The following is a 17,186-nucleotide window of genomic DNA, read 5'->3' on the forward strand; positions in this document are numbered from 1 at the left end:
CTCCTACCCGTGCTATGCCCAAGGGCTCCACGATATACCCCATCCATGTATAGAATATTTTTAAACTCCTTGTGCACTTCTGGAGGCAACTTGATTAATTGTAGGAGATTTACATCTAGCATAACTTCGCAAAGAGAACTCGCTAAATCAAATTCATGATAGCTAGCAAAAGTTCTCTTTTTGTGCCAGACCATTCTCTCATTTTGTCCTTGAATAGGATTTGGTGCCTCTTTCTTGGCTTTTGCCTTCTTCTTTGGCGATTCCTTATGGCATCAGTTTTACCATCAATGGCTTTTAGAGGTTCGCCTTCCATGTCGGGATTAAGGACTTGCATCCCCTTATCATCTTGCTTAGGGTTTTCCTTGACAAGTTTCACCTTGTCTTTTTCAATGTCTTTACCCTTTTGACCTCTTGTAATGACCCGTAAATTAGAAGCTTCAGTGCCCTTGACACAAACAGCTCTAATAAGGCTAACTCCGCTACCACTGAGCAACTCCTCTACAATAGCCTTCCTCTTTGTAGTATTTATTTTGGTCTGTCATCTTGCTAGAGATAATTCCCTTATGCTTGATGGTTTACTAGACCTAGCTGTTTACCTCCTTGTTGGAGCTCCTTGTTGGAGAGAGCTAATCTTGCTCTAACAAGTACTAGCTAAGTGGCCAAACTTTTCGCATATGTCACATTTAACATTTGGACAATTCCTAGGGAAACCTTGGCCGCCACACCACTTATAGCTAAACCTTGAGGGGGCACCCTCTTCAGGGCATCGACTCCCTATCAAATTTTGCTCCTTCTTAAGGAAATTGACATCAACAGCTATTCGCCTATATTGTTTGGTGATCATGTCAGTATAGTGCTTCATCATATCTTTAACTTCGCCAAGGACATTCGAGGCACTTGACTCATAGTCGTGATCGTCTACTTGTCATTCCATTGGCCTAACCACTTGATTAGAAATTGATTGTCAATTCCCTGGAACAACATTAGGGTTTGTTGTTTGGCCTTCAACACTTAGTGGAGCCATCTGACTAGCCATAGGCTCCCCTACCATTGGAAGTACTCATGGTCATCCCTTGACCTCCATTTGTCAATGCCAAAGTATTTCCAACACCTACACTTCAATTCCAGTTTCCCTAGAGGTATAGGCTGCTTGTAATCGTGACTCTACCTCCTCTGCTTGTGTAACAGCCGTATCAATATCAACAAGAGAAACACTACTCAATTGCACCTGAATGTTAAATTCTAGCCCATGCAACAAGTATTGTAGTTGACCAGCAACTAGAATGGGAATATAAGTCTGCAACTTACGAAATACTTCCTTCAATTTTTTGGCATAGCCTCAAACATTCTCGTGTGATTATTGGCATGTTACATTGAGAACACATAGCTAGTACACTGATCTTCCCTTTTGGGAGCAAACTCTCTTCGGAAGGCCGCAAAAAATAAATCAATCATTCTAGCCTCTAGGGTGTGATACCATACTACAGCTCATTCCTTTAGAGTCATATTAAAGAACATCATCAAGTGTCCTTCATCTTGGATTCGAGAGTTAAACATTAACTTTTGGAATTCATTAATATAAAGTTCTATATCTTCCTCTGCTAACCCAGTAAAAATGTGTAGAGGAAATCCTAAGGCTAACAAGCATGATGTTCCTACTAGGATTGCAATGGGTTGTGCCATGACAACAATGGAATTAACCAAAGGAGTTTGAACTATGAAAACTATTACTCCACTCGAAGTGGGCTGACTAACTGGAAAAGGGGATGTACTAGAACTTTCTCCTTCTCCTAACAGATTATGCGTGAGGCTAGGGTTACTAAGATCCCTCCCTTGTAGGGATATCAGACCATTCCTTTGAGGAGAATATCTCCTAATAATTTCAGCCTGCCATTTGGCCCATTCAGCTCTTTCTTGCTTTCGATCAAGCTCAGCTTGATGGTCTTTTGACTCTATTTCACTGCCTTTTGGCATACGCTAATAAACTTGTCTCTATCGACCAAGATTCGGAGACCACCAATTATTGGCAACTTCTGGTAATGCACCACCTATCCGAACCTAAAATGGGCCCGACATTGGCTCTATGGCAATGGCCAAGCCTCTACTATGCACCCAAACCACCCCTCGCGGCCCCAAGAGTGTCTAAGGGCTATACTACCCTAACATCTAATGCAGAACTTTGCGTTTGTATGGATTGTAATCCAATGGATAACCCTTCCCACACTCCTCAAAGGAAGTATCTACACATATCAATGTAATACACCACGTAAACACAAACAAAGGGAGCACCCCTTGGCTAATTGTTGTGGCCCCACTATGGCTCTCCTATACCTCGAGGATTGGCCCCAAGATGAGTCGTTCATACATAGAACACATATGAAACATGCTCCACTCTTTTAATCAATCGATCTAGGAGATGTAATATATCCCTCATTGAACACTCCCCAAAGGAACGAACAACTAACCCTATAGCTTAGGGTACCTCACCTCCTCAACGTAGGTCATTGTTCATGAAAACAATTGTTGTGCATCCAGGATGATACCACATTTTGCATGCAATGAAATTGTGTATGATTTATAGTACTCAAACAAATTTTCCATCAACAACTAGCATTGTGAAGGTGCAAAAACATTTCTTTTCATGCCTTTACTCTTAACAAGATTGTTGCATTATATAGGGCCAACACTGAGCATGCTCGTGCTACTAGACCCTCTTAATTTTAAACTACATGTTTCCTATATGCTATGCATTATAAAAACATCATAATTCAGCGTATTATCAGCCCTTAACACCCCCCTTCTCCCTACCGCTTAAGATTGTGCATTCAGCGGTAGGTTTAGATAGTATTTTTAAATGTATTTTTCATTCATAAAAGCAGTAAATATCCACTTTAACATAAAGAAAGGACTGAAATGAGGCTAAACCTCATGCCTCAACCTTATCGTACATTCATAACCACAAATGTGATTTTTTTCAATTTTTTGGATGCAAAAAATCTATTTTTTTCTTATTTTTACTATTTATTTATTGATAAATATTGATTTTTTTTATTTACTAGTTTGGATTGATTAATTTTGTTGAGAATTTCATATCACATTCCATCCCATGTGAACACCATACGCACAACAAAACCCGAACATCACATGATTTTCCTTAAAACCGTAATATTGCGGGTTTTGCGTGTTTATAAAGAAATTATTAAATGGATAAAATTTCTCAATTGCCTTAACATTTCTAACAGCAACCATTTACAATCATTTACCAATAGAATTGATCATAAAACGATTAAATTTACGACTTACTCATAGAATCGCGCCTTATATCATACGCTCCAACATCATCCCATGATGATCGAAATCTCTTATCTCAGCCCACCCCCTTCTCTCATAGAATCAACCATGGAAACACACAACAAGAGAAGAGAAGAGAGAGGAGAGAGAAAGACTAGAATTTTATCTTTCCATTTACTACATCATTTTCTGATCCGTTTTTTATGATGGGAAGAGTGGAAATTGTTCATCTCAGTTCCTTCTTCATTCCTTCTAATGCCAACAGTTGTAGAAAGCCAGTTTTTAATGCAAAAACGGGGCACAAAAAAAAGACACCCCCCTCACGTCATTCAATTTTGAGGCTTTTTGCCTCTTAATCAAGTCATTAAGTTTAAATCGTTAAAATGTCTAGTTCGAACTTGGGATTTCCACACTAGACATAAGTGGTTTTTTTATGAACTGAGGCCCAAACAAACTCCGATTCAAGATCTAACTGGGCATGCAACTTCAAGTGTTGAAATCTATCAACTTGGCCTCTATCATGCACTGTCCAGCTCCTAGATCACATATCTGCTTTAGAATGCCAAACCTTGTGAGGATTAAATGGGGGGTCAAACGGACTCCGATCAATGAACCAAGACTTGCATTGCGTTCCTGGCATCGAACTCTATCTAGGAAAACTCTAACTCATCAATATGCAATTGTTTCATTTCCCATGAAAAATTGGTCTTTTATGCCTCCCATACACTTTTCAGCATTAAATCGGGCCCCAAAATTGAGTTCTCAAAGAGAGAGAGAGAGAGAGAGAGAGAGAGAGAGAGAGAGAGATTTTCATGCTTCTATCAATCGCTATGTGCTCACCACATATTTGATTCATGCAACAATTTTGGTCACCTACATTGACCTTGTCACCCCTAGCCCCTAGTCCCTAGCCCTACACAATGCACATAGCTAAGGCAAAGCATACCTAGGAAGACTTGGCCTACCTAGTGTTGGATATGTCTCCATGACCCCGTAATCACTTTGCTCTTCTCCCCATACCTCTTCATTGACCATTCCCCCTTCCATAATGTGACAATGCTATAATGCCAAGGCTAAAAGAAGCTATGTAGTATTCTAAGTGCTACACATGTGCACTCTCCAAACATCTACATCTAGCTTATTCACATGGATTCTTAAGTGTGGCACATGCCTTTGAGGTCAGTGGCCTCCTTAGACGCATCTCCCAATCCCTCTATCCATGTAATATGAATTTGAGAGAGACCTAGCACTTTCCCCTTGGGGGGTGATTCACAAAAGGTGTTTATCTTGCATGTAAAGAAGAACATAGAGATAAGGATTAGTGGCTTTTCAAGAATAATCTAAATGCATCAACAAGCTCTTCATTATCTCATTTCTATTACAAAATCATATTCAATAAGGCCATATATCTCTAGGCTCATTCTTACAAAGCTCATTGAAGAATGGCACCAACCTTTCATCCATTGGATCATTTGTAACTTGTAAAGGAAAAAGGAACGCAAGTATCCTTGTAGAGGGAAAAAAATATAAATCACTCCAATTCAAATGATACTAAACTATGGCCCAAGAAACCTCCTAATCAAGCCTTAAATGAACATTGTCCTATCCATAATCTTCCCCCATTTCCTCCCCTACCTCTTTTGTACATAATCTTCTCAAATTTTGCTTTACTAACCTCAACATACTAGGAACTTCCCTTCTCCACATATTTATAGGACCTTTTGTGCCCTTCAATAACGATTATGGCTCCATTCCCAATCATCTTCATGAGAGTGTTCAAGAAGCAGGACTCAAATTTCTCAATGGGTATTTTTAGGAAATTAAAAAATGGCATAAAATCATAAAGATGTGAATGGAAATACAAAAAGTGGTAAAGATCACAAAGATGTCGTAAGTTATTTTAAGACCAAGCCATTGGCCAAACATGATGGTGCTACAAGAGACACAAACAACCCATTTATCTAGGGTTTTAGGGATGTGCCTATATGTAAAAGCTCTTTGGTTAAGAGACTTTTTTTATCAACTCTTTTCTTGAGCTCAAGAATTCGTTTCTTCTTCTAAGATCTTCACATTGAGTGTGAGGGAGAGTTGAGAGTGATAGGTACAAGTAGACAATTGAGTGTTGAGTGCTTCCATTCAATTTACTTTTTTCTTCTCCTTTCTCTTCTCTTCTTCTCTCATTTCCATGGCCCTCACAAGCAAGAAGCATGCTTATGCTTCTTGCAATTTAAGATTTCTCATCAAGATGTTGTAGATGTAGTTAGGACACTCCTTACTAAGGGATCCTTAAACAAGCCCAACAATCCCCTTAATCATCCTTACCTATCTTTTACGATCTCCTTTGGGAAAAGCTCCATGACCTCTCGTAGAAAGCATAGTGGAAGGTTCATACATGCATTGTCATTAAGAAGAGCATTCAATCAAATGGTCCCATGTCTCCAAGAGAAACAAAAGTGTTTTCTATTATGTTACGAGACTCCTCAAGGTTGATAGGATAGTCTAGGTTTTTGGCTACAAAATGAAAAACCCATGAGCAATACAATTACTATTCCCATCTACATAACATCGACACTCTAGAAAATACACTTAAAGTCAAAAAATGTGAAGCTAATCGAATATAACTTTAACACTAGTTTGATAATAGGACGTACAAGTGTTCTTTGACATGTTTATTTCATCTTAACTAACCAACATCCATTGTTACAATAAATTTATGGTTTGATTGTTGCCATATGCTTCTATTATGGTAAAAGAGAGATTATTAAAGCATTGTTTGCGTCTTTGACTTTTAATTCCATCAAAACTCTAAAGGTATCTCATTGAAATTTCACATTAATTTTTCAAGTTTGGAAACCATGACTAAAATAACCTTTACTTACAAGACTTCTCTCTCAAATTTTAAGACTTAACATCATTTACTTCATACAACATGTAAAAGACTTTATTTTGGGACCCAAATTTAAGAATATACTAGCATTATAGCTCAAGTTATGGTTTTTAATATTGTACATTGCAAGGCTAATATCTTATACATATCTTTTGTGAGATGTATGAATCAAACATGAGTTTCATGCCAGCTACTCATGTGTACAACACTAGTTTGAGGCATTCCTTCATGATTGATTACGTTAGATTTCTTGCTAACATGTATGTTAGCAAAGTACATGATATTACAAGCTATTTTGTAGGCTCTAAATGTAACCATATGTCTCTCTAGTGAAGGGTGTCATAACTCTACTTGAAATATTTCTATATAAGAGATTTGTGCATTTTGCAATTGAAAATTGATGGCTTATACTTTTATGTAAATAGGATTCATGCTTTTAATTATATATCAATGAGTAAAATCCACTTTTATTATTTTTATGATCTAGTACTATAGTGGATCCATGTTAGCTCAATTACCTTTATTTTTTAAACCATCATGGATCATCTACCATGACTTGAAGTATATCCTTCAATGACTAAGTTCTGTAAGAGAATACAATCGTGTATAATTTAGCATAAAGTGGACCTAAATAAGTGAGGTCTTTTACATGTTGCATCCTTCACAACTAGTTTCCCATAGTACCAAATATAATATTCCAACTTCAATTTACAAATTCATTTTATTTCAGAACAAGGATATCTATGAGCACAATTGTTGCAAGTTGCTAAGAACCATGCACTACTATCCTAGGGATGGTCTCATTGCCATATGCATTGCTATATTGACAACTTTATCTTTTGTCATATATTTTGTGAGACATAGATGTATGATTTTTCAAGTAATGCACTTCTAAACAAGATATGACCTTTTTTTCTAAACCTTACAATAGACACATTCCTTTTCTACAATAGTACCAACCTAGAGTCAAATACAATAAACAAATCTAATGGTTTAGTACACAAAATCAATCACAAAAACAAAATGTACTAAGCTAGGCTCCTTCCATTTTCACTTGTTAAAGTTTTATACATCATTGTTAGGTATTAGATAGTATATTATCAAGATGAAAGTAATGAATGTACATTACTAACCATTCAATATATTTATCAGGGTTGGCACGCTTACAAGGATCCTCTTTATTCATTGAGAGAATACAAGTCCTTTCTGATTTCTCAATAAAAAGCTGCCATTGCGGAGCTCCACATGGCTTGCCCATGTGAAAGAACCTATACTCTATGCAACCAATAGAATAGCATTGTTGCTTGGCATGAAAGCATAGGGAGTTTGTCAAGATGCACTTCAATGACACATACTTTTGGAGATTATACATTCAACGGGTTTTATCCAGCCTTTGGTTTTTTATTGCAAAGGATACATAATGAGCATGTTGAACTCTGTAGACATGTTCCACTTGATGATGCCAATGAACCCCCTCCTTGATGTTCTAGGGAAGTAAAGCATTAAACTCTTTGTATGCAAATTTTGATGAAGAAATATGTCTGTGTTTAAAAAAAACCATCGTGTTCAAAAATCCACAAATGAAGTGTAGGATGTTCTCTTGGACACCTTCAAACCATTTATTTTCTTGAGGCAATCATTCAGTATTGAGGTGATGTCCATTAAGATTCATCTTTGAAGTGGTTACATCGATCCATGTTGGAGATGTAAGCCATTCTAAAGATGAAATGCTAAGATGGGATGTTGTGCATACACAACGAACCATAATGCTAGGATGGTGAAAATTAATGGGACACCATCTCCGTCCATTCTTGATGGTGTAATGGTGTCTTTGGGCTTGGTTGGATGAAGAATTTGGTTGGATATGTCCATTGTGAATGCCAAATCATGCAATATCGCCACTTAAACTATTCCCATTGGCCATGACCCAAGAGTGGGTTATAGAGGCGAATAGGAGCATGACCGAGACTACTAATGGACCTCTTACTTCTATGGTGTACACTCCAAGCCCTTCTTCTCGCGGGCTATAACACAAGGAAGGTGGGAACCCACAACTGTTAACAATCCCAATGTGGGGTTAATCATGGTGTATGACAAAATGCTTTTGACACATTATCATTACGGAAGATTGTAATAGAGAAGAAAGTCAATGGCTAAAGAGAGAAGGCACACAATATGCACATTCAACAATTGTTCACTATATTTCCATTACATACAATAGTTACATTTTATAGAGGAGGTGAGGCCTCATTTATGTAGCCTCACAATTTCCATGTGTGTCTCCATGTGACACACTATTACTCAAACTTTACATGTATGCACCTATGTCACACACTTCTCTCGACACCTTACATCCATGTCCTCACATGATACAATGTCGAGCACATAAAGTGATGTCACACACACACACACACACACACACACACACACACACACACACACACACACACACACACACACACACACACACACACACACACACACACACACACAACACCAAGCTCACATTCTCAACACCCCCTCTTAAGCAAGGTGCTTACTTTACTTTTCCAACCATCCAATGTAGCATTGCACAATCGCACTTGTTACCTCTCAACACTCCCACTCAATACTATATTGGAGTGTTAACACATGACTAGACACCTAGTCACCATATGCAAGCTTCATGTGCATGTACCAATGTTCGGTTGAGCAACAGTTGCCCGAGTGAACCTACCCCATCCTTTTGGAACATTTACAATGTTCCGGAAAGGTATGGCAAACCCACATGTGCAACAACCATGTCCACGCTCTACAGACCACACACTCACAAATTCTTATCTCCATCCCAAGCAAAGGATCCCATCACAAGCCAATTCGTGTGCAACCTCATCTCTCAAACACACTTTGTCAAGACATACATGCATATAAATGCATTCATTTTGAGCCTCTAGGTGGGCTCGACAGAGTACCCTCATACCATGGGTATACAATTTTTATTTTAAGGACTTAGGCTCGGGTATGATTACCCTACTAACACATTATTGAATATTTTCTCACAAGGAAACATATAGAAATTATATGATTTTACTTTTATTATGTGAACAAGCTTAGATAGTTTTTTAAAAAATAAAAAAGTTTGGATAAGCATGAGCCACGTGTGTTCTTCTTTTTCTTATATTTTTCCACTTTGTACCATGCTTTTGCTACATTTGAATGAATAATTGTTGGCATTCTCCACAGTTCTCCCAAGCATCTCGTTGGCCTTCTCAGCCTCACCCTCAGATGCCCCTTTGACTGGCAAAGCATTATGGACTCTTGAGAATTCAATGATGTGCTTTCAATGCTTTGAGACTCCAACTATTGTTCACTTTGTTGCAAGCACTATGTGCACACTTAACAATTGTTCACCATATTTCCATTGCATACAATAATTACATTTTATAGAGGAGGTGAGGCCCCATTTATGTAGCCTCACAATTTCCATGTGTGTATCCATGCAATACACTATTACTCATGTTTTACATGTGTGCACCTATGTGGCACACCTCTCCACATCTCACATCCATATCCCCACATTACACAATGTCTAGCACATAGAGTTTTTTCACACACACCTACAAACATCGAGCTTACATTCTCAACAAATTCTCAACAACAACACTCTCACTATAAACACCAGTGGTACATATGGCCCTTATGTCTCTATGTGGAGGACCTTGTTTAATTTTTTCTCAACCAAAAGGTTGGAGGTAACTATTTCCACACCTAATGGAATTGGCCCTCTCTGCAAAGGTCTTCCAAAGGTTCACCAAATATTGCATGTCTTTCTTTGGCTTCTTAAACATCCTTGACACTTTCTAGCAACTTCCCTTAAGTTATGTTGCTCACCATGTATCAAACCTCATTAGTGAAGGTGGTTCACTTGGGGTCATGGGTTAACCCCAATAAACACCATTGCTTCATAACCTTTAGCAACTCAAAGTTTAAAGAATCTTCCATTGACAATAGAGTTTGAAATGTAGACTATGAAGTCCCCTTTTTGTGCATGTTTTGCTAGGGTAGATATGACCTCACTTGCAAACAATTTGTGTTTTCCTTTTCTTTGCTTAGGATATATGGTGACATTATCTTCCTCTCTATGTTCAGGATATATTGTATTACTAACTTCCTTCCCTTGTCTCTACTAGATATTTTAACAACAATTTCCTTATTGCCTAATACAATAGTAGTCTACAAGCAAGGTGCAAGTGTGTTGCATCAAGTTGCGCTAAGTCATAAAGTTAAGTAGTTATTTAATTAAAAAACCTACATACATGTTAATGTAGGCTACAAGCACGTGACATCGACATGCACTTAATCTTAGTTTTATAAATCATCTACCTCATATCACCTTCCAAAAATTTGGGAGATGTAGTTTGATAGAGTATGATAGCTACCAAGACTATGGAAAGGTGTTTACATGCTAGCAATATGTTTACCTTTTATTGTGCTTGTAACTTGAGTACATTGGATCATTAGTTTTTCAATTCGACAATAGAAATTTCCCTTTTTACTACAAAGCACAACATTGCAATATCTAACATATCAATCATACAAATTCACTTCTGCTTGGAAGCTCCAATTGTGATGAGATTCTCATGTTTTACTTCAAACAAGGGCATTATCACATGCAAGAGCATTTCTTTTTCTTTTTTAAAAAAGAGAAAGAGAGAGGGAGAGCACCCTCTTTCTTTAATTTTCTAAAAGTAACTCTTCTTTCTAAAAAAACAACATATTCACACATTTCAAGGCTAAGTTGACCACTTAATTGAAGTTACAATAGGTAATTTTTTGGGACCTACACCTTGTCAATGCACTATTGCATGAGCATATGCCCTAAGGGGAAATGCTAATAAATTACTGATGAGATGTGCATGCATTGTCATCACTCTTCTTTTTTCATTATGCACAAAAAAGTTAAGCAATTATTTTAAGCTTTGTTAATGGCCGTTTACTACTTGTAGTCATCATGTTACCCTAGTGTGCATCAATCAAGGGTCTTTTTATGTTGTAGCCAACTGTTGTTTGCGCGCATTTCTTCGGTATTCGTGAGTTCTCATCATCCTTATCAAATTTAAAAGTGAAATGTCATTTAATTACTAGCTCACAATAATTTGTTGTAGCAAGACTAGCAAAGGGGCCATGCAAAGTCACTAATTTTGAGATTTGCACTGTCGGACAAACACCCTAAACTATTTTGGCACTTAAAGTTCAATAGCAAAAAGGTGAGGCCATAGAAAGGCTCAAAAGTACAAGTCATTCTTCTATACAATGCCAGTGCTACTAAACAAGGGCTGCATCTCCAAAGAAGAATACAAAACTCAACCAGAAGTAAAGCCCTATACATACAACACTTCTTACAAGCTCAAAAGGGATCCAAAAATCAAGGGTGTACCACTATCAGGAACAAACAATTAACACTACGTAGAGAGTCCTATGATCATATCAATCATCAAGAGTATGGGGGTTTCCTATCAAGAGACATCTATGATAGGGTTGTGTCAATAGGTAGTGGAAACTATGTTTTATCAATAGACATCTATGATAGCCTTGAAGTTGCTTAATTTGTCACATTTGCATCTTGATGAGACCCCTCTACTTTGGCAGCAAATGGTGCATTGTTTTCTGATGAAGCTTTATCTTCTTTTGTGCCTTCCTCCAGCTCATGAGGTTGGTTAATTTTATCTTGAAAGGCTGGCTGTTCCAAAGCATCTTCCTCTGGCTTACAGGAATCAACCATCAAGTCTGAATGAGACTCATGTGCTGGTAAACTAGGGCTGGCAATGTCCGTCTGTGGGGCACTGCTATCAGGAGCACCTCTATCTTTGATGCTGCTATCATCAGGCTTTTCTGAACCTTCCTCCAAGCGCAGAATTACGCTTGGTATGGTGGCAGAGAGATGTATCTCAGGATCCGATGCTGCTTTTTCATCTTTCTCCTCCTCAATGGGCCCTTGATCCTGTGGCTTGTGGATGTCAGCAGCAATGTCTACTACATTGGAACTGGCCACTGGTGCAGCAGGAGTATAAGTTATGGTTTCAGTTCGCATTTGATCATCATGTCCATCCCCAGTAGCTTGTCCAGAGCTAGGCCCATGTGTCTCTGTACATAATGAGAAGGGATTTTTCAGATGACCATCAGCATCAGGATGACCTTGGGTTGCAGCACATGCTTCCTTCTCTTTGGCCGACACAGATTGCCCATTTTCACTATCCTCTTTGGCTTGCCCTTCAGTTGCTGCTTTGATCCTTTCACAGCCCTCAAGCCCCTTCATGCCTTCAGTCATCTGATCAACCTCCCTTTCCCCCTGATCATCTGCATCTGTGCATTTGCATTCAAACCCTCCAAGCCCACCCTCCTCTTCCTTATTTTCAACTGATTTTGTTGCTTCAACTTGGCTCCCATGACTTTCATCTGCACTCGGTTCGACACTGTGCTCTCCCTTGCCATTCCAAGCTTCCATTTGACCTTCAGCTATGTTCTCTGGTGCTTTATCATCCTCTCTCTCTTTAGATGAACTGTGTCCATGTTGTTCCCTAACATCATCTTCACCCTGCAGAGAGTCACTTTCAAGTAGACTTTCAACTATGCTCTCTTGCACACCACCATCCTCTCTCTCTCGCGCTGAGCTGTATCCTTGATGTTCCCCAACATCATCTTCACCCTGCTTAGAGCCACCTTCAATGTGACCTTCAACTAGGCTCTCTTGACCGCCTTCTCTCTCTTTAACTGAGCTGTGTCCATGTTCCCCAACATCATCTTCACCCTGCTTATACCCACCTTCAATGTGACCTACAACTAGGCTCTCTTCTGCGCCACCTTCTTCTCTCTCTTCAGGTGGGCTATGTTCTCTCTCTTTAGCTGAGCTACGTCCTTCATGTTGCCCTACATCATCTTCGCCCTGCTTAGAGCCACCTTCAAGTAAACCTTCAACTATGCTCTCTTGTGCACCACCATCTTCCCTCTCTTTGGCTGAGGTGTGTCCATGTTCCCCAACATCATCTTCACCCTGCTTAGACCCACCTTCGATGACACCTTCAACTATGCTCTTGACTGCACCACCATCTTCTTTCTCTTTTGCTGAACTGTGTTCTTGTGCCTCATGATCATCTTCACCCTGCTTGGAGCCACCTTCAAGTTGACCTTCAACCATGCTCTCCCCTGTCCCACCATCTTCTTTCTCTTCAGCTGAGCTGAGCCCTTCGCTCTCTATGTCTTCTATAGCTATGGAGCTGGTCCCTTCTTGGTCAGGCTCAGTTAAAGTCTTTCCTGCTTCACAAGTCTTTGAAGGGAGCTTCTCCTCTACTTGCAAAGATGACTGACTAGCTTCAATTTGTCTACTGCCATTATTTTCCTCTGCTTGCAAAGATGACTGACTGGCTTCAGTTTGTCCACTCTTATCATTTTCCTCTACTGACACGTGTGAAGACACCTCTCTCAGATTCTCCTCCATAGAATCCTCCAACTGCCCACTTGAGTTCATTTCCTTATGTATCACATGCAAGCCTTCTATAGGCAGCTCTCTGGAGGAAGATGCGAGATCCTCATCCACAGCTTCTTCACTAGAGAAGGCATTTACGTCTGATCTGGGTTCCCCATCAGCAGGAGGATTGGGGTCTTCTGTACTTTCTAGGACTGTCTGAAGGGTTTTGGGTCCTTCCTCTTTGTAGTCCAAGACTGTCTGCAGCTTGGCATCGGCACCATGCAGCAAGAAGTCCTGCAAAGTTGGAGCATTGCCATCTACCAGAACAACAGCATCTTCTTCTTTTGCGTGCTGCAACATCAATAAGACTTGTTATTATTATCAGTTTTAAGATCCTTCCATCCCTGTTCAAAGCACGGAATTTTGCCTTGAACTTGAGCATATTTTCACATGTAACAAAATTTTGCCCCAAGATCGTTTGCAAAATCTATACGTATTTTATCCCAAAAATGAGAATTTGCTTGAAAAAGGGGGTAAAAAACGTCTACACTGTTTGAGCAAACAATATTTGCAGGTTTTTCGGAGATTTTTAAAGGCTTCCGAGGTGTATATGACCACACAATGAAATGACTTCGCACTCCTCCATCCTAAACCGTAATTAGTAATTACGGGAACTAATATGTTTTTTGAAATGGATTTTCAAAGCTTAAAAATCGCGCTGACAAAGAGAAAACCAACGACTCGGTCCCAAAAAATTTATACAGAGCGCCAATAATTTAATATAGTAGTTACATTGAAAAACCACACAAAAAAGCAGAAAACGAAGGATGCTAGAGAAAATGGGAGGGAAAAACCCATCTTTTTTTTTTCAAAATATTTCATGTAAGGGCAAAATGCTAGAGGGAGGGGAAAACAGCTAAAGCAGTGTAGGTATCGAGCAGACATATAATGAGACAGGCACAAATCTCCTTCAAGCAGTACTACTACCATACTTTACCCATATGATCACACAGGCACAAAGCATTTCTTGTCAGTGATACTGCTACCATACATTCTCCATGTCATCACTCCAGACATACAGGCTTTCTTTTGTAATGCTACTATCTGCTACCATAGTTTCTCATGACTCAGATATTACAGGTTTTCTTTAGCAATGCTACTACCACCACAGATACACAGAGAGAGAGAGAGAGAGAGAGAGGCACCTGCACAAACAAATTCTGCAAGGTGTTTTGAGATGACTTGTGGACTGATGAGTTGCTCCTCTCAAGGGCCTTCAAGCCAGCATCAGGCCCCTCTCCTGGTCGTGGCTGCTGCTGCTTCATAAGACCCTCATACTCTGCTGTCTTGGGCCTGCTCGTGCAACCGCCCATCTTGCTCTCCCACCGAAACCCAAAAAAAAATGTCGCGAAGACAGGAGCCCAAAAACCCTCACACCATGTCACAGGCCTTGCCTTGGAATCTGGGCTTGCAGGGCCTTAGTCTAAATGAGTCCTCTACTACCTCCTCTCTTCCAGCTCTCTCTCTCTCTCAGCCTTTCACACATCCATGTAAGTAGCCTATAGCCTATGTTGTTATGCTTTTGCCACACAATGCTTGCCAGATGGAAAGACCACTTTGCTTTACCTACATGTTGAGAGGAGGCTTTCTTGGGAAGAGGGGAAGAAGAGTGGCAATGATGAGAGCACACATGCATCCATTGATTAGAAATGAGGGATCTAATATAACCTCGGATTGGATTTGGACTCGGACTACTCTCTGAAGACTCTAGGTCAATTCATTAGGAGAACTTGAACCTTGAATGAGTAATGTCCCCATAGGAAACATGGATTGGTGGACAATGGGGTTCTCACAGCAATCATTACATCGGAATGAGAAATATACAAATCACTAGTGCGATATTACAAGGATCCTAGAAAGTGTGTTGTAGAAACTTAAGTAGAAAAGGCAACATGATAACTTCTCCTTGGAAATGCCAAGTTCTAAAATGTAAAGAGCTTCTCTTCTCAAAGTGAAAGGCATGCCATACATGAGGTCCTTATGATGAGTACGCTTACCTTATTCTTCTAGGTCCCCCACCGATATGGTACTGCTATAACATGTTAACTCTAAAACAATATCCTTTACTTATCTATTAAAGTTCTTTTGTAGAAGCTTTAGTAGAAAGATTCTCATTCATAACGTATGTATGTTCTTCTCATAGAGAACGGACTACCTAGCTTTGTAAATGTAGTTTTGCACCACGCATGGCAAAACATACAATTGAAGATGCATGGTTGATGCACTATGATATATTTGATTTTTGCTTTGGACATAGTTATGAAGGTATTGAGGGGTCTCTTTCCTTGATAAAATCTAAGATGCAATTCAACCAACAAAAACACTCTTGCAATTTCATACAAATCATGCCAAGCACAACTATTTAAGAAGTTTGACTATTATTTCCTAGAAGACATCATCCTCGAGATTTGTCCCATTGTGTGATATCTACAAAAGGCATTTAATCACGCTTGAAAGTCCTTGTTTTAAAAAACACAAAACATTAGTATAAGTAATTGTAGTAAAGCTTTAGTGAAATGCTAGGAATAGAATCTTGATGTGGAGATACAAGATTTAGATATGCTTATGCTAGAGAGAGAGAGAGAGAGAGAGAGAGAGAGAGAGAGAGAGAGAGAGAGAGAGAGAGAGAGAGAGAGAGAGAGTGTGTGTGTGTGTGTGTGTGTGTTGCGGGGAGGGGGGGGGGGGGGGGGGGGGGGATGGATGAGTGAAGGAAGGAGGGAATTGGGGAGGGAACATAATTGAGCGAGGGAATGAGCAAGTAAGCTAGCAAACTTTTTCCTAGCCTAAATGCATTCACAAGAGTAGATTTCATGTATGTTTGATAAAGATTTAGACAAACATTGTTTTCTTGTAATAGCATTTTAAAAGCATGGTAATTGCATGTTTCATCTCCATACAAATGCTTTAAGCATTAACCATGGAATATAACATGAAAATTTATTTAAGCTACAAGTGAACTTTCAACATGCAAGCATCTTGCATCTTTGGAATTTTTCAAAAGGAAGTACTAAACCAATAGAAGGCAACTTAGTTCATCTGTTCTTTTGTAAGACCTTTCAATGGGAGTAAGAGCTATCATACATCATCTCATTTTTCATAACAAATAACCCCTACCCAAATGCCCTATCCTTTTCACTAGTAGTAAAAATCACTCTTTTCCATTCTACCAAAAGTACTATTTCTTTCAACTTTACCTCCAAGACAATCCTTTACATCTACCAGATGTACTTTCTTCAAGTTCAAACTAACTAAGAACAAGACATGATCGTGTACATCCATGCGTGCAACACATGCACATGTGTTTATAATACAAGCAAATTATGTATACACATACATGCTCATAATTTCATATGTATATATAACACAAACAAAACAATGGATACACAAATATACATGATTAATACAAGTAGACAAATTGTTAAGGAACTTGTGGCCATAAGTATGTCCACCTTAACCATTGTCCGACTAATTAATTAGTCTATTTACACTACATCAAATCTATTT

At 39.0% G+C, this 17,186-nt stretch overlaps 1 protein-coding gene across 1 annotated transcript; it reads right to left on the reverse strand.

The window, feature by feature from the left end:
• Window positions 1-11,448: 11,448 nt before the first annotated feature.
• LOC148026503 (uncharacterized) lies at window positions 11,449-15,320 on the reverse strand. The gene is made up of 2 exons (XM_087690947.1): window positions 14,828-15,320; window positions 11,449-13,973 (listed from the first exon to the last, which is right to left on the reverse strand). The coding sequence occupies exons 1-2, from the start codon at window positions 14,993-14,995 to the stop codon at window positions 11,760-11,762; spliced, it is 2,382 nt and encodes a 793-aa protein (XP_087547073.1). The 5' UTR covers window positions 14,996-15,320; the 3' UTR covers window positions 11,449-11,759.
• Between the last annotated feature and the right edge of the window lie 1,866 nt (window positions 15,321-17,186).

Source organism: Lygodium microphyllum, chromosome 13 (genome assembly GCF_053477565.2).
Source record: "Lygodium microphyllum isolate KBCC chromosome 13, Lygodium_microphyllum_v1.1.10, whole genome shotgun sequence".
NCBI classification, from domain to species: Eukaryota; Viridiplantae; Streptophyta; class Polypodiopsida; order Schizaeales; family Lygodiaceae; genus Lygodium; species Lygodium microphyllum.

Bases quoted from the DNA above. Each gene is read 5' to 3' on its own strand.
- LOC148026503 (XM_087690947.1), bottom strand. From the start codon at position 14,995: ATGGGCGGTTGCACGAGCAGGCCCAAGACAGCAGAGTATGAGGGTCTT. The intron at 13,974-14,827 runs GTGCCTCTCTCT...TTGATGTTGCAG, and splicing joins TGCAGAATTTGTTTGTGCAG to CACGCAAAAGAAGAAGATGC.